This window comes from Salvelinus alpinus, chromosome 31, assembly GCF_045679555.1.
Source record: "Salvelinus alpinus chromosome 31, SLU_Salpinus.1, whole genome shotgun sequence".
Classification (NCBI taxonomy): Eukaryota; Metazoa; Chordata; class Actinopteri; order Salmoniformes; family Salmonidae; genus Salvelinus; species Salvelinus alpinus.
In genome coordinates this window covers 16,183,260-16,206,548 of record NC_092116.1, presented here as the reverse complement: position 1 = coordinate 16,206,548, position 23,289 = coordinate 16,183,260, and the positions used below count along the sequence as shown (strand labels likewise).

Below are 23,289 nucleotides of genomic sequence, written 5' to 3'. Positions count from 1 at the left end.
AGGATACCCCTTCAGTCAGACGGAGCAGAGGCTAAAGTTGTCTATTGCCCAGAGACTGAGAGGAGGGTGGAGAGAAAAGGGACTGGAAAATGTCTGGAGAAGCAGCAAGGAGAGGCCTCACTGCTGGTTAACTTGGTCATCTGACCATGTTGGTGAAGATGGACAGATGATGGGCAGAGAAAAAGAGAGGCTATTTTGGTGCCATCATCATCTGCACCTTTCTGTTACACCATTTTTGCAACTCTGCTAAGGCTGAAAAAGAGGGCAATAGCGTGGAGGCGAGCTGAGCCTGTGTGCGTGTAGCTTCCTGTTGAAATGAGCTATACTGCTTCCTGCCTTTGACTTTTTTAATGCTGAACATTGCTAATAGACTCTCTATTTAGACCGAGCTTGACAAGTGTCTTGTTACCTTGTTTGAACCCGATGAGCTAAAGTTTTAGCTTGGTTTGAGCTGTTCTGTTTTGACGTGTTCTAAACACTTTTCTATAGGTAACTGATGGTTAAACGATTACATCTTAGCCTAGAGGTTAAGAGCGTTGGGCCAGTAACCGAAAGGTTGTGGGTTTAAATCCGTGAGCCGACTAGATGAACAATCTGTTGATGTGCTCTTGAGCATGGCACTTAACCCTAATTGCTCCTGTAAGTCTGCTAAATGACTAATGTAGTTTTAAGCTGGGGGTTTTGAGCCCTGAATGCTGATTGCCTGAGAGCTGTGGTATGCAATACCGTATACCACGAGTATGACAAAACATTTATTTTTCCTGTTGTAATTACGTTTGTAACCAGTTTATAATAGCAATGAGGCACCTCGGGGGTTTGTGGTATATGGCCAATATCCCACGGCTAAGGGCTGTATCCAGGCAGTTTGCGCTGCGTTGTGTGTATGAACAGCCCTTAGCCGTGGTATATTGGCCTGATACCACATGCCCCTGTGCCTTATTGCTTTAATGTGGTGTGGTTAGTGTCATAGTAGACCTGAGAAGATAAACCGAAAATTACCAGCACTGACATTGCCTTCCTCTTACTGAAGCATTTAGCGTACATCAGTAATTTTCAATGTTTAATTTTTTTAATAATTACACAACGCTCCCGTAAATTGTTCAAAAAACATTATTTGGTCAGCTTTAATAGCCTCTGCATTATGTTAATTTCTGCTCTGAAAGTATCTGGCTGTCCCTGTTATGCTGTCGGCTGCTGACTCCCTCTCCCCACCGTCCGCACGTATGAGGGAGAGATGCATTCTGAGAAGCACAAGCATATGACCGTTGATTAAAATGCTATTGTGGGAAAAATACAGCTTTCAAAGATCAAAATGCTATTGTGGGAAAAATACAGCTTTCAAACCAACTACTGTTGTGCTAGAGAGGAGAGTCACAGCTTTCTGTGAGTATATCATGTATTCATCACCTCTTTAATATTGAGTTCATGGCACCACTTTACAACCGGAGTAGGCTGTAGTTAGTATGGTTTTGTGCGCCATTTGCAGTGAATAGGCCTACATCAAGTAGCCTAGGCCTAGCGCTTGAAAGTTTTTGTAGGACATTAGTCTACATTTACTGATAGATTAATAAAGTAGCCTACATGGCTATCTAGCAACAATATCATATTTAGAGTTAGCAATCTAGCTAAGGGTGTTTTCACACTTGGTCCCTTTCAGACCATTTTTGTGAACTCAGTGCAGTTCGCTTAATTCTTTGTGAAAACTCATCTTAAAGATCAGCCCCTTTTTAAACATGTTCACCTGAAATGGCATACCCAAATCTAACTGCCTGTAGCTCAGGCCCTGAAGCAAGGATATGCATATTCTTGGTATAATTTGAAAGGAAAAACTTTGAAGTTTGTGGAAATGTGAAAGGAATGTAGGATAATATAACACATTAGATCTGGTAAAAGAAAATACAAAGAAAAAAACACGTTCTTTTGTATTTTTTTGTACCGTCATCTTTGAAATGCAAGAGAAAGGCCAAAATGTATTATTCCAGCCCAGGTGCAATTTAGATTTTGGCCACTAGATGGCAGCTGTGTAAGTGCAAAGTGTTAGACTGATCCAATGAACCATTGTATTTCTGTTCAAAATGTTGTATCAGGACTGCCCAAATGTGCCTAATTTGTTTATTAATGACTTTTCATGTTCAAAATTGTGCACTCTCCTCAAACAATAGCATGGTATTCTTTCACTGTAATAGCTACTGTAAATTGGACAGTGCAGTTAGATTAACAAGAATTTAAGCTTTCTGCCAATATCAGATACAGTTGAAGTCAGAAGTCCATACACGTTGGACTCCAAAGTCCATACACTTTGGAGTCAATAAAACTAGTTTTTCAACCACTCCACAAATTTCTTGTGAACAAACTATAGTTTGGCAAGTCGGTTAGGACATCTACTTTGTGCATGACAAAAGTAATTTTTCCAACAGTTGTTAACAGACAGATTATTTCACTAATAATTCACAGTGTCACAATTCCAGTGGGTCAGAAGTTTACATACACTAAGTTGACTGTGCCTTTAAACAGCTTGGAAAATTCCAGAAAATGATGTCATGGCTTTAGATGCTTCTGATAGGCTAATTGACATAATTTGAGTCAATTGGAGGTGTACCTGTGGATGTATTTCAAGGCCTACCTTCACACTCAGTGCCTCTTTTCTTGACATGGGAACATTTTAAAAAATCAGCCAAGACCTCAGAAACAAAATTGTAGACCTTCACAAGTCTGGTTCATCCTTGGGAGCAATTTCCAAACGCCGGAAGGTACCACGTTCATCTGTACAAACAATAGTACGCAAGTATAAACACCATGGGACCACGCAGCCGTCACACCGCTCAGGAAGGAGACGCGTTCTGTCTCCTAGAGATGAACGTACTTTGGTGCGAAAAGTGCAAATCAATCCCAGAACAGCAGCAAAGGACCTTGTGAAGATGCTGGAGGAAACAGGTACAAAAGTATCTATATCCACAGTAAAAACGAGTCCTATATTGACATACCTTGAAAGGCTGCTCAGCAAGGAATAAACCACTGCTCCAAAAACCGCCATATAAAAGTCAGACTACGGTTTGCAACTGCACATGGGGACAAAGATCGTACTTTTTGGAGAAATGTCCTCTGGTCTGATGAAACAAAAATAGAACTGTTTGGCCATAATAACCATCGTTATGTTTGGAGGAAAGAGGGGGAGGCTTGCAAGCCAAAGAACACCATCCCCACCGTGAAGCACACGGGTGGCAGCATCATGTTGTGCTTTGCTGCAGGAGGGACTGGTGCATGTGACAAAATAGATGGCATCATGAGGAAAGAAAATTACGTGGATATATTGAAGCAACATCTCAAGATATCAGTCAGGAAGTTAAAGCTTGGTCGCAAATGGGTCTTCCAAATAGACAATGACCCCAAGCATACTTCCAAAGTTGTGGCAAAATGGCTTAAGGACAACAAAGTCAAGGTATTGGAGTGGCCATCACAAAGCCCTGACCTCAATCCTATAGAAAATTTGTGGGCAGAACTGAAAAGCGTGTGCGAGCAAGGAGGCCTACAAACCTGACTCAGTTACACCAGCTCTGTCAGGAGGAATGGGCCAAAATTCACCCAACCTATTGTTGGATACTTGTGGAAGGCTACCCAAAACGTTTTAACCCAAGTTAAACATTTTAATGGCAATGCTACCAAATACTAATTGAACGTATGTAAACTTCTGACCCACTGGGAATGTGATGAAAGAAAGAAAAGCTGAAATACATAATTCTCTCTACTATTATTCTGACATTTCACATTCTTAAAATAAGTGGTGTTCCTAACTCACCTAAGACTGGGAATTTTTATTTGGATTAAATGTCAGGAATTCTGAAAAACTGAGTTTAAATGTATTTGGCTAAGGTGTATGTAAACTTCCGACTTCAACTGTACCCCTGCGCGCTCTGTCATTGTGCTGAGACAGCGCAGCGGAGATACAGAGTTTGCGCCAATCTGTCACTCAATCATTTGGATCTTTTTGCTATTTATATATAGGAACATAAAACTAAAACTGAGTGGCACAAGTTTCAACTGATGGGGCTAAGCCCCCGTTTTGCCCCCTTGTGGAGCCGGGTAAGGTTCACACATTATTGCAGGAATCATACTTGAGTAAAAGTAAATGTAGCCTACCTTAATAGAAAATGTCAAGTAAAAGTTAGTCACCCAGTAAAATACTACTTGAGTAAATGTCTAAAAGTATTTGGTATTAAATATAATTATCAAAAGTAAATTAAATTGCTCAAATAATATCATTAAGTATCAAAAATAAAAGTATAAATCATTTCACATTCCTTATATTAAGCAAACCAGACAGCACATTTTTCCGGAATTCTGAGAGCCGGAATTCTATTGTCCGGCTCCCTTTTTTTAGTGTAATGAGATCGCAAAGCTCCCCATGTTCGCTTGTCATTATTCCCACACCACACACTAGACTACTGCAACACCGTTTCCCCTGCCATAACCCCTTACATTGGAATCACAAAAGAGAGAAGAAAATGATGTGCAGGTTTGCAGAAAAAAAGTGCTGTTTTTGGATATTGATTAGCAATTGTCAAAGACTTACAGAAATTCCCAAATGTGTGGAGTTTTTGTTCAGATTATTTGCTTGCAATATGTGACTATAGGTTAAGAGAGCGTCATAAGCTGTTTATTGATTGCAGGGTTTGAATAGTGGATATTTGGTGAGAATCACAACATAGGGTACAAAATCTATTCTAGCTCTTAAAAGGGCAGTCAATTTTCAATTACAGCATTATTTATTCAACAGTTATTCTATTTATTCTGTTACCAATCAAATGTACATGCTAATAGTATCTTCTGATTACAATTATTATGTCTCATATTTGAATTAAAATCTGTCCAATAACACGTTCTGATTGAATGGATTGTCCTGCACTTTGTAAAAACCCAGAGTGCATGTTGAAAAAAAGATCTTGGTTCCTTTCTAAACATAGCAATGTGAATGCAAAGAGGACTCAGTCCACAAAATAGGTGAAGTGGACTGGCAGAAGAGTTGAGTCCTCATTAAAGGGGAAGGGCAGTGTGAATACAAAGAGAACTGAGTACTTTTGCAAAAAATAAATACCTCAGTGTTCACTTTAAAGAGGACTGAGATCAGTTATTTTAAAGAGGACTATTATGGGAAAACACCCTAAGTGTTTTGAGTTCCCACCGCCTCAGGTAGTGAATAGTATAGCCTATAGCCCAATATGCACAAAGATGTTGGCAAATTCTCTGAAAGCCAAAAATACATTTGATAATTCTGGAACCTATTTTGTCAGGTTTCACATAAAAATATCAGTCATGCATTTCCTGGATATGTTAGATGAAATATTACATTTTTGGAATCATAGGCTGCCATCTCAGTTGTCTTACTTGACACTAGAAAACATGTGTTTACAGCCCCTAATGTAAAGTAACTGTCCATCATTTTGGGGGGGGATTGTTGTATTTGTTATTGAGCAAAATAGTTATATTAATTTCGATATTACTTTTTGTCCATATCAACCATCACTATCACCTCTCTCAAAAATAATGAATCATGATTTATCGCTGATATCATTATAGCAAAACGTGTCAATTTATCGCCCAGCTCTGTTATAGCTGTTCTTGATTACTTTAAAATTGGTGGAGAAGTTGAAGTGTGGTTAACACTGAGCATGGTTTCCATACTATGTGGCCCAACTTGATTATAAAATGGAGGAGTAGACTGATAGAAGTTTTATTCTTATTCGTTTGTTCATTCATTATTCTTTTTGATGCTAAAGATCTAGACAGTATTCTGAGAGTTTTTCTTACAAGCTGGGGAGCTAGTAATGCTGTTAGCATAACATTTATTGTTACTATAGCTTACTAGAAGTGAAAATTGTATCTTGTCGGACTATTGACCGAACTGCTGTATTTGTATCACTCTGATGGTTATTTATTTTATCAAGTATTATTTGTGTTAGAAGGAAAAGCTATCTCCTCTCTCAGCCCACAAAATGAACTAACAAGAAGTCCTCAAGAGTTAGACCTGGCTCGAGGGGCAGTAATGTCGCTGTTAAAGAGTGAGTGGGGCAATTTGGGATAGACATTCCATAGTTCCCGCTTCCAGGTGGGAATAGCATGTGACAATACAGACTAGATAACATTTTCAGCTGAAAAAAGTCTCCCTGATTTTGTCTCAAAGAGCCCCCTGTGTGAAATTCTGAAATGATTTGATTGGCTGACATTTCAAAAGATTAAACCATTCATTTTAACTTGTTAAATCTTGGATTTTTTTTCTTCATTTGCAGGACTGTGACTTATACCTTGGGGAAGAAGAGGATTCATCTCAGAGAGCACAAACTGACGGTCTAAAGTCTGAGCCAGCTCAACCAATGGATGCTGCCGTAGCAGGTATTAAACAGACACCTAAACAGGGCCATGTTCAGCAGGCCACAACGTTGGCCAGCTTTCAGATAGACATTTATTCTGTATAAGAACATGCCTCTCTGGGATGTAGAATAAGGAATCACGACAACTCTATTCATGGCATTTCTATCTGCATCCTTCCACATCGTTTTTTTGTACTGAACATGGCCCCTTACTTCAATAGCTCTGCTGGTGGTACTTGAAATGTAAATCTCTTCATTTATTTGCAGCAGATTAGAGTCTGTGAGTATCAATAGCTCTAATATATACAGGCAGTTGAAAACTTTGAGCAAAAAGAAACATTCATAACTTATACAGTGAATTATGATATTCTTAACAACATAATATTAAACTTGAAAACCCACATATAATGGTTAGGTCCTGGGAATAGGCCATGAGACCATGATGCACTGCAGCGCTGCAGAGTGTCATGGAAACTTCCTCTCTGTGACCTAGTCATGATGTATTTAAAAGTCCCGCCAACCCCACCAGTACAAACGCCGCCTTTCATCTGTCTTAAGCATGATTTAAAGTTTGTTGTCCAACATCAAATTGTCCTTGTAAATCACAAAGCTTCACATAAATGCTTTTAATGCATTTATTTTCTCAATTTAAATGTACTGTACGTATCAAATTATCTTCAAAGGGAAAGGTGCACATCCCTAGTGTTCTACTATTCTAACTCTCAACTGTAAGTTAAGACCCCGACTAAGTTCCCCCCCAATTCATTTTTTAAATTATTTATAATTATTCTTTGGGAAATTGATCCGCAGGGCTACAAAACGGCGGGCCGCCAGTTGCCCATCCCTGGGTATCCCTGGGCTTTACCAATCTAAAAATGTTTAGCTGACATGGACTAATTCAGTGACTGTGGCTGACAAAAAAAGAACATTTCTGATGCACAAGCTAATTTCGAAATTGCACCTTGTGTTTACTACTATTCTATCTCTCAACAATAAGTTAATTACCCAAATGAGTTCCAAAACAATACAAATAAAGATCCGAGGGCCTACAAAAGGGGGTCCGCATGCGGCCGTCTCACTGTGGCGAGATTGTTGTGGCGCATTGTGTTGACTAGAATGCAGTGGTGTAAAGTACTAAACTAAAATACTTTATATTACTACTTAAGTAATTTTTGGGGGGGATCTGTACTTTACTATTTTATATATTTGACTACTTTCACTTTTACTCCACTACATTCTTATAGGGCTCCCGAGTGATGCAGCAGTCTAAGGCACTGCATCTCAGTGCTAGAGGCGTCACTACAGACCCTGGTTCAATTCCAGGCTGTTTCACAACCGGCCATGATTGGGAGTCCCATAGGGCGGCGCACAATTGGCCCAGTGTCGTCCGGGTTAGGGTTTGGCCAGGGTAGGCCATCATTGTAAATAAGAATTTGTTCTTAACTGACTTGCCTAGTTAAATAAAGGTTAAAAAGAAAATGATGTACTTTTTACTCCGTACATTTTCCTTTTACTCCATACACCAAAAAGTCCTTGTTACATTTCGAATGCTTAGCAGGACAGGAAAATGGTCCAATTCACACACTCGCCAAGAGAATGTCCCTGGTCATCCGTACTGCCTCTCATCTGGCGGATTCATTAACACAAATGCTTTTTTTGTAAATCATGTCAGTGTTGGAGTGTGCCCCTGGCTATCCGTAAATTAAAAAATCAAGACAATTGTGCTGTCTGGTTTGCTTAATATAAGGAATGTGAAATTATTTATACTTTTATTTTTGAGACTTAAGTATATTATTTGAGCAATTTAATTTACTTTTGATAATTATATTTAATACCAAATACTTTTAGACATTTACTCAAGTAGTATTTTACTGGGTGACTTTAACTTTTACTTGAGTAATTTTCTATTAAGGTAGACTATATTTACTTTTATTCAAGTATGACTCCTGCGATAATGTGTGAACCTTACCCGGCTCCACAAGGGGGCAAAAGGGGGCTTAGCCCCCTCAGTTGAAACTTGTGCCCCTCAGTTTTAGTTTTATGTTCCTATATATAAATAGCAAAAAGATCCAAATGATTGAGTGACAGGTTGTTGCAAAATCTGTATCTCCTCTGCGTTGTCTCAGCACAATGACAGAGCGCGCAGGGGTACAGTTGGAAGTCGGAAGTTTATATACACCTTAGCCAAATACATTTAAACTCAGTTTTTCACACTTCCTGACATTTAATCCTAATAAAAATTCCCAGTCTTAGGTGAGTTAGGATCACCACTTATTTTAAGAATGTGAAATGTCAGAATAATAGTAGAGAGAATTATGTATTTCAGCTTTTCTTTCTTTCATCACATTCCCAGTGGGTCAGAAGTTTACATACACTCAATTAGTATTTGGTAGCATTGCCATTAAAATGTTTAACTTGGGTTAAAACGTTTTGGGTAGCCTTCCACAAGTATCCAACAATAAGTTGGGTGAATTCTGGCCCATTCCTCCTGACAGAGCTGGTGTAACTGAGTCAGGTTTGTAGGCCTCCTTGCTCGCACACGCTTTTCAGTTCTGCCCACACATTTTCTATAGGATTGAGGTCAGGGCTTTGTGATGGCCGCTCCAATACCTTGACTTTGTTGTCCTTAAGCAATTTTGCCACAACTTTGGAAGTATGCTTGGGGTCATTGTCCATTTGGAAGACCCATTTGCGACCAAGCTTTAACTTCCTGACGGATGTCTTGAGATGTTACTTCAATATATCCACATAATTTTCCTTCCTAATGATGCATCTATTTTGTCACGTGCACCAGGCCCTCCTGTAGCAAAGCACCCCCACAACATGATGCTGCCACCCGTGCTTCATGTTTGGGACGATGTTCTTCGGCTTGCAAGCCTCCTTCTTTTTCCTCCAAACATAACAATGGTCATAATGGCCAAATAGTTCTATTTTTGTTTCATCAGACGAGGAGATTTCTCCAAAAAGTACGATCTTTGTCCTCATGTGCAGTTGCAAACCGTATTCTAGATTTTTTATGGCGGTTTTGGAGCAGTGGCTTCTTCCTTGCTGAGCGGCCTTTCAAGTTATGTCGATATAGAACTCGTTTTACTGTGGATATAGATACTTTTGTACCTGTTTCCTCCAGCATCTTCACAAGGTCCTTTGCTGCTGTTCTGGGATTGATTTGCACTTTTCGCACCAAAGTATGTTCATCTCTAGGAGACAGAATGAGTCTCCTTCCTGAGCGGTATGACGGCTGCGTGGTCCCATGGTGTTTATACTTGCGTACTATTGTTTGTACAGATGAGCGTGGTACCTTCAGGCGTTTGGAAATTTCTCCCAAGGATGAACCAGACTTGTGGAGGTCTTGGTCTTTTTCCCATGATGTCAAGCAAAGAGGCACTGAGTTTGAAGGAAGGCCTTGAAATACATCCACAGGTTCTTTTATTTTTTTGTTTTTTTTATTTCACCTTTATTTAACCAAGTAGGGTAGTTGAGAACAAGTTCTCATTTACAACTGCGACCTGGCCAAGATAAAGCAAAGCAGTACAACACATACAACAACACAGAGTTACACATGGAATAAACAAACATAATACAATAATACAGTAGAAAAAGTTGATATACAGTGTGTGCAAATGAGGTAAGATAAGGGAGGTAAGGCAATAAATAGGCCATGTTGGCAAAGTAATTACAATATACCAATTAAACACTGGAGTGGTTGATGTGCAGAAGATGAATGTGCAAGTTGAGATTCTGGGGTGCAAAGGAGCAAGATAAATAAATAAATACAGTAAGGGGATGAGATAGTTGGATGGGCTATTTACAGATGGGCTATGTACAGGTGCAGTGATCTGTGAGCTGCTCTGACAGCTGGTGCTTAAAGCTAATGAGGGAGATATGAGTCTCCAGCTTCAGTGATTTTGCAGTTCGTTCCAGTCATTGGCAGCAGAGAACTGGGAGGAAAGGCGACCAAAGGAGGAATTGGCTTTAGGGGTGAACAGTGAGATATACCTGCTGGAGTGCGTGCTACGGGTGGGTGCTGCTATGGTGACCAGTAAGCTGAGATAAGGCGGGGCTTTACCTAGCAAAGACTTCTAGATGACCTAGAGCCAGTGGGTTTGGCGACGAGTATGAAGCGAGGGCCAGCCAACGAGTGCATACAGGTCGCAGTGGTGGGTAGTATATGGGGCTTTGGTGACAAAACCGATGGCACTTGTGATAGACTGCATCCAATTTGTTGAGTAAAGTGTCGGAGGCTATTTTGTAAATGACATCGCCGAAGTCGAGGATCGATAGGATGGTCAGTTTTACGAGGGTATGTTTGGCAGCATGAGTGAAGGATGCTTTGTTGCGAAATAGGAAGCCGATTCTAGATTTAACTTTGGATTAATTTTGGATTGGAGATGCTTAATGTGAGTCTGGAAGGAGAGTTTACAGTCTAACCAGACACCTAGGTATTTGTAGTTGTCCGCATATTCTAAGTCAGAACCGTCCAGAGTAGTGATGCTGGACGGGCGGGCAGGTGCGGGCAGCGATCGGTTGAAGAACATGCATTTAGTTTTACTTGCATTTAAGAGCAGTTGGAGGCCACGGAATGAGAGTTGTATGGTATTGAAGCTCGTCTGGAGGTTAGTTAAAACAGTGTCCAAAGAAGGGCCAGAAGTATACAGAAGGGTGTCGTCTGCGTAGAGGTGGATCAGAGAATCACCAGCAGCAAGAGTGACATCATTGATGTATACAGAGAAGAGAGTCGGCCCGAGAATTGAACCATGTGGCACCCCCATAGAGACTGCCAAAGGTCCAGACAACAGGCCCTCCGATTTGACACACTGAACTCTATCAGAGAAGTAGCCGGTGAGGCAGTCATTTAAGAAACCAAGGCTGTTGAGTCTGCCGATAAGAATGTGGTGATTGACAGAGTCGAAAGCCTTGGCCAGGTCGATGAATACGGCTGCACAGTAATGTCTCTTATTGATGGCGGTTATGATATTGTTTAGGACCTTGAACGTGGCTGAGGTGCACACGTGACCAGCTCTGACACCAGATTGCATAGCGGAGAATGTACGGTGGGATTCGAAATGGTCAGTAATCTGTTTGTTAACTTGGCTTTCGAAGACCTTAGAAAGGCAGGGTAGGATAGATATAGGTCTGTAGCAGTTTGGGTCTAGAGTGTCTCCCCCTTTGAAGAGGGGGATGATCGCGGCAGCTTTCCAATCTTTGGGAATCTCAGATGATACGAAAGACAGGCTAGTAATAGGGGTTGCAACAATTTCGCCAGATAGTTTTAGAAATAGGGGGTCCAGATTGTCCCAGTTTAGGTCATGTAGCAGCACGAGGTCTGAAGATAGATGGGGGTAATCAATTCACATATGGTGTCCAGGGCACAGCTGGGGGCAGAGGGTGGTCTATAGCAAGCGGCAACGCGGCAAAGCGGTACACCTCCAATTGACTGGAATCTTCCAGCTGTTTAAAGGCTGTTTAAAGGCACAGTCAACTTAGTGTATGTAAACTTCTGACCCACTGGAATTGTGATACAGTGAATTGTAAGTGAAATAATCTGTCTGTAAACAATTGTTGGAACAAAAAGTAGATGTCCTAACCGACTTGCCAAAACTAACCTCTTGGGAATAGGGGGCGCTGTTTTCACTTTGGGAAAAAATCGTGCCCAAATTAAACGGCCTCGTACTCTGTTCTAGATCATACAATATGCATATTATTATTACTATTGGATAGAAAACACTCTGAAGTGTCTAAAACTGTTTGAATTATATCTGTGAGTAAAACAGAACTCATTTGGCAGCAAACTTCCAAACAGGAAGTGAAAATTTTGAAAATGGGGCTCTGTGTCAGGGCTTGCCTATTCAATTGCCTTATATTTATGGATCTGTATGCACTTCATACGCCTTCCACTAGATGTCAACAGGCAGTAGAATGTTGAATGGGGTGTCTAGCTTGATGTGAGACCGAATGAGAGCTTTTGGAGTGACAGGTCCGCCCTATTGTCAGTATTCAGCTGCGCACCAGGGAACACGACATTGTCTTCTGAAATGCGTTAGGTATACACGACGAAATGCTCCGTCTCGGACTTTATTGGATACATATGATAATAACATCATAAAGATGGATTTTCAACCGAGTTTGACCAGTTTATTCAACGTTTATTGTGACTTTTGGAATTTTTCGTTCCATGCGCCAAGACTTGATGGACACGTGTGCGCCACAATGCTAGCCAAAGTTGCTAATTCGACAGAAGAAATGGACATTCTAAAACAAAACAACGATTTATTGTGGAACTAGGACACCTTGCACTACATTCTGATGGAAGATCATCAAAGGTAAGAGAATATTTATGATGTTATTTCGTATTTTTGTGGTATGTGTTGGCTCCAACAAGGCGGAGAATTGGTGGGCGCTGTCTCACAATATTGCATGCTGTGCTTTTTACTAAAGTTATTTTTAAAAATCTAACACAGCGGTTGCATTAAGAACCAGTGTATATTTCATTTTATTTCTTTATTTTTATTTCACCTTTATTTAACCAGGTAGGCTAGTTGAGAACAAGTTCTCATTTGCAACTGCGACCTGTACAACATGTATTTTTTAGTAAAGTTTATGATGAGTTTTTCGGTTAGATTACGTGACTGTCCAAAAATTCTCCGGACTATTTGGTGCATTATGGCGACGTATTCACAATGTAAAACCAGGATTTGTAGCTATAAATATGCACATTTTCGAACAAAACATAAATGTATTGTATAACATGATGTTATAAGACTGTCATCTGATGAAGTTGTTCAAAGGTTAGTGATTAATTTTATCTCTATTTGTGGGTTTTGTGAAAGCTATGTTGGCGGTGAAAACATGGCGTTGTGTGTTTGGCTATTGTGGTGAGCTAACATAAATATATATTGTGTTTTCCCGGTAAAACACTTAAAAAATCGGAAATATTGGCTGGATTCACAAGATGTTTATCTTTCATTTGCTGTATTGGACTTGTGATTTCATGAAATTATATTATATGATATCCCTGTGGCGCTAGGCTAGGCTATGCTAGTCAGCTTTTTTGATGAGGATGATCCCGGATCCGGGATGGGGGGTCCGTAGAGGTTTTAACAAGACATTTGTGGAGTGGTTGAAAAACGAGTTTTAATGACTTCAACCTAAGTGTACTAAAACTTCCGACTTCAACTGTTATGTGTAAAGGCGCCATGGAAAGTCACTGGGGCGGATAGGTATGATTACTTTGGGTTTCCATAAAAATTATTTGGAAAGGTACATACCTGTCTATAAAAAAGTCCCACAGTTGACAGTGCATGTCAGAGCAAAAACCAAGCCATAAGGTCTAAGGAATTGTCCATAGAGCTCCGAGACAGGATTGTGTCAAGGCACAGATCTGGGGAACGGTACCAAAAAGAATTCTGCATCATTGAAGGTCCCCAAGAACACAGAGGCCTCCATCATTCTGAAATGGAAGAAGTTTGGAACCACCAAGACTCTGGTCAGGGAGGTGGCCAAGAACCCGATGTTCACTCTGACAGAGCTCTAGAGTTCCTCTGCAGCTCTCCACCAATGAGGCCATTATGGTAGAGCGGCCAGACTGAAGCCACTCCTCACATGACAGCCCGCTTGGGGTTTGTCAAAAGGCACCTAAAAACTCTCAGACCATGAAAAAAAAGATTCTCTGGTCTGATAAAACCAAGATTGAACTCTTTGGCCTGAATGCCAAGCTTCAAAATAAACGATTTATTGTGGAACTAGGATTCCTGGCACTGCATTCTGATGAAGATAATCAAAGGTAAGGGAATATTTATGATGTAATTTCATATTTCTGTTGACTCCAACATGGCGGAGAAATGTTGTTACTATCTGAGCGCCGTCTCAGATTATTGCATGGTGTGCTTTTTCCTAAAGTTTAAAAAAAATCTGACACAGCGGTTGCATTAAGAACCAGTGTATCTTTAATTATATGTAAAACATGTATCTTTCATCAAAGTTTATGATGAGTATTTCTGTTATTTGACGTGGCTCTCTGTAATTACTCCGGATATTTTGGAGGCATTTCTGAACATGGCGCCAATGTAACCCGAGATTTGTGGATATAAATATGCACATTATCGAACAAAACATAAATGTATTGTGTAACATAATGTCATATGAGTGTTTTCTGATGAAGATGTTCAAAGGTTAGTGATTAATTTTATCTCTATTTCTGGTTTTTGTTCCTACTATCTTTTGCTGGGAAAATGTGTTGTGTTTTTCTGTGGCTATGTACTGAGCTAACATAATTGTTTGGTGTGCTTTCCCCGTAAATCCTTTTTGAAATTAGACATGTTGGCTGGATTCACAACATGAGTAGCTTTAATTTGGTGTCTTTCATGTGTGATTTCATGAAAGATTGATTTTTATAGTAATATTTTTGAATTTGGCGCGCTCCATTTTTTCTGGATTTTGGCCGTCCCACCTATCCTAGAGTAGTTAACAACTTGCTCTCTTTTTTTAGGTTCATTATCGTCAGCTTCGATAGCATTAACAGTACCCTTCAACTTTTTAGTTTATTTTTCAACTGTTGCGGCTTTCTCAACACTCATTTCAAGGCTTGCCTTCTTCTCTTGAATCAAATCAAATCAAATGTATTTGTCACATGCGCCGAATACAACAGGAGCATTACATTGAAATGCTTACTTACAAGACTTTAACCAACAATGCAGTTTTAAGAAAAATAAGTGTTAAGTAAAAAAATAGATAAGTAAAAAATTTAAATAACAAATAATTAAAGAGCAGCAGTAAAATAACAGTAGCGAGGCTATATACAGGGGGTACCGGTACAGAGTTGTCATAACTCTCCTGTGACGGTCAGAAGGATCAGGTTACATTGGGTCTGCTCTACAGCGTGCTCTCTCTCATAGAGGGGTAGAGCGGGAAGTCGGCTGTAAGTCAGTCGTAAAATACACTGCCCCTATGCTCTGTAGTGTTTGAGATTGGAATGTAAACTGTGGAACACAGAGAGACCTTTGGACATCAAAAGTTTGAATAATTAAACAATATTTCTATTTTTGAGAATGTGGCCGTGGACCCTTAAGGGACAGTCATGACGAGTGTGTTTCATTTGGTGATCTCATGAAGGACAGGAAACCCACATTACTGTATCTCTGTTTGTGTACACTTTTCAATTATCAGATTTACATCTATATGTTGGATAAAATGAATGAGTCAATATTAAACTATTTGTGGTAAAATGTAATGAGATGTTTGCCTTCTAAATGAGAATTGTTCTTCATATAAAAGTTTTAACTAGGACTCACTCTGTGTGCAATAATAGTGGTTAACATGAGCCTAAAATGATTAATTTGACTTTGGATGGTGTACAATACACCCAGTCACTACAAAGATACAGGCTACCTTCCTAACTTAGTTGCCAGAGAGGAAGGGAACCACTCAGGGATTTCACCATAAGGCCAATAGTGACTTTAAAACAGTTTAATGGCAGTGATAGGAGAATACTGAGGATGGATCAACAACATTATAGTTACTCCACAATACTAATCTAAATGACAGAGTGAAAAGACGGAAGTCTTACAGAAGATAAATATTCCAAAAGATGCATCCTGTTTGGGTATGCTTGTCATCGGCTAGGACTGGGGAGTTTTTCAGGATAAATATAAACAGAATGGAGCTAAGCACATACAAAATCCTAAAGGAAAACCATGTTCAGTCTGCTTTCCAACAGACACTGGAAGACAAATACACCTTTCAGCAGGACAATAATCTAAAACACAAGGGCACATCTACACTGGAGTTGCTTATCAAGATGACGTTGAATGTTCCAAAATGGCCAACTTAAAGTTTTGACTTAAATCTATTTGAAAATCATTGGCAATACTTGAAAATGACTGTCTAGCAATTATCAACAACTAACTTGATAGAGCTTGAAGAATGGGTAAATATTGTACAACCCAGGTGTACAAAGCCCATAGACTTACCCAAAAAGACTCACAGCTGTAAATGCTGCCAAAGATGTTTCTAACATGGTATTTACTCGGGGGTGAATACTTATCTAATTAAGATATATTAGTGTTTTCTTTTTCATAATTCTTTGAGGCTCACAGTATAAGCCAGATAATGATAATTAGACAGGCCCACTGGGCTCAAAATGGACCAGCTGGCATTTTCTCGAAATGGCAGATGGCCAGTCTGCCCCTGTTCTGATATGTCATCTATAAAATAAGGGTTGTGCTTTATAGATTTAATTTAAAAAATATTTATTAAATTCACCTGAACATAGCACAAAAATATCTCTGTCTTTCCCCCCACAGAAACCCACCTGGAGAGCTTGCTGTTGGACCTGGGGTTGGAGCAACACTACACAGAGAAGCTCACCCTGAGCAACGTGCTGCAGATTGATGAAAAGACCGTCACAGATGAACCCGCTCAGACTCACTCAGCCCTACCATGGACTTTCCTGAAGAGGTTAATGATGGTTAATGTAACTGCAAGGAGTGTGAAATGTACCTCATCAGGAGGCGAGGCAAGTTGTGATGCTTCATTTTGCAACATAGACCTAGATCTGGAGAGTCTGGTTGATAACATGGACTCAAGTAATGTGGTAAACCCCTTAGACATTGTTACTGCTCTCTTTCTGTGCTCTAATGGTTTTCTGCAGCAAGAGATGGTCTTGAAAATGTCAATGTGTCAGTTTTCTGTGCCCCTGCTTCTCCCCAATTGTGACACAAAACAGTGCACGCTGATGATTTGGGCAATGCGAGATATTGTCAAGAAGTTTAGACCTCATTCATTGTCAGACCCAAGAGGATTTGTTGAAGACAGGATTGTTCTCTCTGACCTCCCCATGGTCTCTTTTGTCAGATTGGGTGAGTGCTCTGTGTCCAAGTCACAGATTCTGAACAAGCTACTGAGTAATCCCCAACAGTATCACGATACGTTTGTCCACCATGATATGGAATGTGGTGATAGTCCAAGGAGGATATTCAATGGATTGGTTGAGATGAGCTGGTACCTTCCCTGTGGGAACAAGAACATTGACATCTTTGGTGAACCTGTCGCTGTAGCTAATCTAAGAGGGGACATCAGTTTGTTTGAGACCCAGTACTCCTTTCTTTGTCAGACTTCTGCAGCAGTCTTTGTGTTCTTCGACAACTTGGACACCATGTACAAGCTACTGACCAGCCAACATACCAAGGCACAGCTGTTTCTAGTGGGTAACCTACAGAGCAAGAGCTTCAGCATTGATGCTTTGAAGAAAACCGCCAAAGAGCTAAACTTGAAAACGAGCAACGTCATCCTGAAGAACAAACAGATGAATGATGCCGACTTTGTGAAGAACCTGCGAAACGCAGTTGGTCAGGTGATCAAGAGTTCAAAGTCCAAAATGCCACTGGAGCAGATGGCTGAAGTGGCACACGAGCTTGGGATCTTGGTTGACGAGGACTGCCAAGAATGTCAAAGTGCAAAGCAAAATGCTGAATCAATTACTTCAAGCATACATGACATACCCCAGTATAAGGAAAGTCAGCTTCCCTTGCAAGGACAGGTCTGGAAGGAGCTGGCACGTCTAGAGAAGGAGGAATGCAGACTGCGGAAAGCTGGGAATCAGAACATAGAGATGTATAAAAGTGATCTCCAATCACAAAAGATACAACTCAGGAAAAAGCAGAGAAACTATGACATATCAGGCACAATGACTTGCTTCATAAATGCAATGTCAAGCACAGGGCTAGAAAGGTCCTACTTCTTGAAATGGATGCGAATGAACCTGGACAATCTGTCTCATAGAAACTTGTCTTGCCTCAGAGAGCAGTACAAAGAGAAGTGCCAGAACTCCTCTGAAAACAAAGAACAAATTGCAGACCTTGACAGACAGATTTCAAACAGTTCTTTGGGAACCGAGCATTTCCTACGTGAAATGGGTCAACTTTACGAGTCTTCTGTCTTACTCAGAGAAACTGAAGTGTCACGGCAACAAATGCAGCACCTGCCAAGACTATGTGCTGAGTTGCTTCTGGATGGGTTTCCGCTGGAGCTGGTGGACGGAGACGCGTCCAACATACCTCTGAGATGGGTGAGTGATGTGCTGGGTCAGCTCAATGTCTTGGTGCAGCCGAAGAACAAGATCCTGGTGGTAACTGTTCTAGGTGTTCAGAGCACAGGAAAGTCCACTCTACTGAATACGATGTTTGGAGTGCAGTTCGCAGTCAGTAGCGGCAGATGCACAAGAGGGGCCTTCATGCTTCTCATCAAAGTCAAAGACGACTTCAAAAAGGAGCTGAACTGCGATTTCTTAGTGATCATCGACACAGAAGGACTGAAGTCGCCAGAACTGGCACAGCTGAATGACAGCTATGAGCACGACAATGAGCTAGCGACTCTAGTTGTTGGGCTGAGTGATGTCACAATTGTCAATATTGCCATGGAGAATTCGACCGACATGAAGGACATCCTTCAAATTGTTGTCCATGCTTTTCTTCGAATGAAAGAGGTGGGAAAGAAGCCTAAGTGTCTGTTTGTCCACCAGAACGTGGCAGATGTCTCGGCACACGACAAGAACATGAGAGACCGGAAGATGCTATTGGAGCAATTGAACGAGATGACCCAGGCAGCAGCCAGAATGGAAAAAAAAGAAGAGAACAAAAGCTTCACAGATGTGATGGAGTACAACCCAGAGACTGGTAACTGGTACATCCCTGGACTTTGGCATGGAAACCCTCCAATGGCACCTGTCAATGCCGGGTACAGCGAGTCTGTCTACGAGTTCAAAAAGAACATGATCAAGGTTTTCCAGGACTGCAAGGCCTCTGGGAACATCATGTACTTTCTGGAGTGGACAAAAAGCCTTTGGAATGCTGTGAAGTATGAAAACTTCATCTTCAGCTTCAGAAACAGCCTGGTGGCTGATGCCTACATGAAGTTGTGCGTTGAGTTCAGTAAGTGGGAATGGTCATTCAAAAAGCACATGCACACATGGACAACAAATGCTGAAACAAGGATTTCCAACTTTGGGACAGTTGCGATGAAATACCAGATGGACAACATGAGGGATTTTCACAGCAAATTGAAAATGGAAGCCTCAATGGAACTTATCAAATGGGAGAATAGCATTCTTGACAACCTGACCAAGTACTACGTACAGACAGAGGGCCATGTCTATCTTGTGGAGAGATACAGAGAGGATTTTGCAAACAGCACCAAAGGTATCAAAAGGGAGATGGAAAACTCTATAATGAGTAAACTGGAAGCTGCTTTTGAGATTCGAAAAGGAATGATCAAGCTTGACACAATTAAAAAGAACCACACAGCCGTGATGGAGAAAAAAGTGCTGAGGTTACTTGAGGACTGCAGAAAGAGCCATTCTGAGCGGTCAGAGAAGGACCTTGATAGAGAATTTGAAAAGGTATGAGAGGAAACCGTACAGGAGCTCTCCAACTTTGAAGGATTGAGGCCACAAGACGTTTTAAGTGATGTTTTCAACCAGCTCCGGTTTAACATGAAACAGAAGGGAGGTTCAGTGAATGAAAAGCTGAACAAAGTGAAACTTAAAGATCATGGAGAAGAACCCTTCATAGTCACTCCAGAGGGGTTTTTCAAGAGATTAGTAAAGGAGTTTTACATGGATGAGCACACAAGAAAAACCCAGGCCATGGCAGACAACCTTATAGCCAAATGCAAAGAGTTTGTGTTCGAGAAGGTCCAAAAGAAAACGGACTACCATGAAACATACATACAAGAGATTCTGCACATGATTGAAGAGAAGCTGGATGCCAACAAAGAACTTGACACAAGCCTCAAATTTGAACTGAACATCAAATTGCACATTTGTGGGTTTGCAGCCAGGACCTTCCAGAATCTGCATGAAAAGTTCATAACTGACAATAATCCTCGTTTGTGCCTTGAACAGTTCAAATATAAATACTTGGAAGACTTCAAAGACTTGATCAGTGGACAAGATCAGTGTCAGAAGAAAGCTGAGCAGTTCACTACCCTGTGTCTCAAACCAGCAGTAGAAGCCTATGTTGCCAGTTCCCTGGGTATGGAAATTGTTGATGTAATGCTGACGGGACAGAATGCCTTTCAATTCAGCTCTCGGACATTTTTCCAGTACTCTATCTTGAAGCAACTACTGACAGAATTCAACTTTGCTAACTATGTGACCTACATCTGTGACTACGAAGGCTTTGTCAAGAATTGGATTTTTGATGAAATCTTGAAACGCTTCTCACGTGGAAACAAAATGTTTGATTTGGAAGACTGTCAACTCAAAGGGATCATCAGTGTCATCACTGAGGCAATCACTAAAGCACAGAAGAATGAGAAGGGCAACATAAAGAAATTCATTAAGGACATATGCAGGCACCTAGGAGAGAAGCTTGTGCTTCCCCAAGATGCGTTGGAAGCCACCATGGTCCTCAACAATTCCAAACAGGAAGCATTTGCCCACTGGCTTAAAATATCTGTAGGGGATATGGAACAGTCGCTGAGAGAAGAGTTCCAAGAAGCAAAGGATGTGAAAAAGAAATTGGAAAGACAGAACATCAAGCCACAGAACGAGCTGTTCACAAAAGTGTTTGGCTGCGGGAAGCAGTGTCCATTCTGCAAGGCACCGTGCGAGGCAGGAGGAGAAGCCCACAAAAACCACTGTGCCTCAATACATAGACCAAAGGGACTTGGTGGTGTTGAGTTTGAGGGCTCAAGAAATCTTGTCACTGACATCTGCTCCTCTTCAGTGTTCAATGATTCCACCTTCAAATGCTATGCAACAGGTGGACGGTGGCATCCTTACAGGAAATACCGGGACATTTACCCTGACTGGCATATTGCTGCGGATGCCAGCATACAGGCCTCGGACTACTGGAAATTTGTGATGGCAAAATTCAACAAGCACTTTGCCGAAAAGTATGGTGCACTGCCTGCAGATATTCCCCCTGCCTGGAAATGGATCTCAAAGGAACAGGCAGAAAGAAGCATAAAAGAGTCTTTTAGCATCCAGTGAGATTCTCTAAATTGCCTCAAAGAGCAATAGCCTTAACTTGGTTTGACTGAGTCCCGACACATAAATACTTCTCAAAAGACTGCATGGAACATTCTTAGATTAAACACCAAACAAGTGTTCTTAGTTTTCAGTCAAGACATGGGCCCTTGAAATCTACCAATAAAAAAAGCCAAGGAATGGTAGCTGGTATGATAATCTGTCTTGCACTTGGCCTTAGATACTTGTCTGGCCATATTGTGGGTCTTATTTGCTAGGCTGGAAAGCAATTTATTAAATAATTGATCCTACTGTGAATCAGTCTACCTAGGGTACTAGGCTCTGAGGCTAAATCTGTTTTTAAATACTTAAGAACTTCACTTCTGTAAGTAAACAAAATGCAAGTTTCAAAATTGTACATGTTCATTGCATTTTATTCATGCCTTATACGTTTTGGGAATCAAAATGTTCCTATATATATTTAAAAATATATATATATTTTGGTTCTTATGTGGTGAATAGGGTTAACATTTTAATTTCATTTTGTTTTACGGATCAAACCACACATTGTTATTAGCCTATTACTGATACTGATGTGATTCAGTCAAGTGTTGAAAAGGATCATAATTTAAATGGCAATGTTCTCTTAGAGTCTAACGTACCTACACATTTCATTTAATTAAAATTAACATACTCAAGTCTGCTTGTATGTTTGTTTCTCTGTAAGAAAGTAGTACTTAATAATGTTACATGAATATTTACTAGTGTCTGTTAATACCTCAAAGTAATATAAAAACAAAGGTTCTCACAAGTTTCTTGATGTAATATATTAGAATGGTATTGGTATTACAATAATCACATTGTTTTTAAAGGTGCAAACCAGAGGGAAATGCCGTCCCTATTTCAATGTAATTCCTATCCTAGAGCGGAAATTCTCGTTTAGGTTCCACCTTCGAAGAAAGTGGCAGGTTACCTCAGTGCTCCTAATATATTCACAAATTTGTGATTTCCACATGGAGTGAAGAAACGACAACAAATAGGAAACTGCCAGCTGTCAAGTGTAGCTAGCTAGCATGCTAACCTTTTCTAGCTAGCTAATGTTATCTGTTGTTGCTGTTTCTTTTTACTACACCTTATTCAAAAGATTAGCCAGCTGGCTAGGCTATGGCTGGTTCTTGAGCTGGAGTTGTCATAGGTAAGCATTTAGGGGAAACCAGTATCTTTGACTTTGCCATCTATTGTTATCTCAAAGATTTTTGCATCTTCCATAAAATGCGGCTGAGAAGCCGCCATAGAAATAATTAGAAAGAATCAGATGAAGCTCCGGTAATATGGATAATTATTGAACAGTTTGGGCTAGAGATATGTTTTTCTACATTGTAATGGCCTTTTGTAGGCTGCTGGCAGACCTTTCGGCTGCAGTAAACCCAAGTCAGTCTGTGCTCGTGGTTTTCACAGGGGAAGTGAAGTATAGGCTACAACAATGACCTCTCATGATGCACACCGGACACGAAACAGCAATACAAATGTAACAACAGCACAACAAAATCGATTTAAAAAAGTTCCTTGAATTTTATTTCACGGGTGCCTTTTCATTATAGGATACTTGTGGTTTCTAGCTGCCCCAATCAAAGCAGTGTAGTAGTGAAGACAAACTTCAGTTGTCAAAACCATTTATCTTGGGGTGAAAGGGGGAAGCGGGTTTCCAAATTCAATCATATCACGTAATTATACCATTTATAAAATTGTTTATACTGTATATATATATATATATATATATATATATATATATATATAATACAGACTAACTCAAAACATTTCTGGTAAAAAAAAACACGTTTGCACCCCCTATTTTTATTTGCTCCGTGGCTCAGGCAAGTGGATGTCAAAAAGACAATTTGGCTCAGCTCAGTCGCGACTCATGATGAGGAAGGACTTTGCAGTTGTTTCTGATTAATAAAC

The 23,289-nt window shown here is 40.4% G+C and overlaps 1 protein-coding gene across 1 annotated transcript in view; it reads left to right on the top strand.

Annotated features, from left to right (window-relative positions):
- LOC139561223 (up-regulator of cell proliferation-like) overlaps window positions 1–22,025 on the top strand; it is a 31,488-nt gene extending 9,463 nt beyond the window's left edge. Inside the window, 2 exon segments of the mRNA XM_071378184.1 lie at window positions 6,285–6,387; window positions 16,664–22,025. Coding sequence (XP_071234285.1) covers window positions 6,285–6,387; window positions 16,664–21,351 — 4,791 coding nt within the window. The 3' untranslated portion in view covers window positions 21,352–22,025.
- The last annotated feature ends 1,264 nt before the right edge of the window (window positions 22,026–23,289 follow it).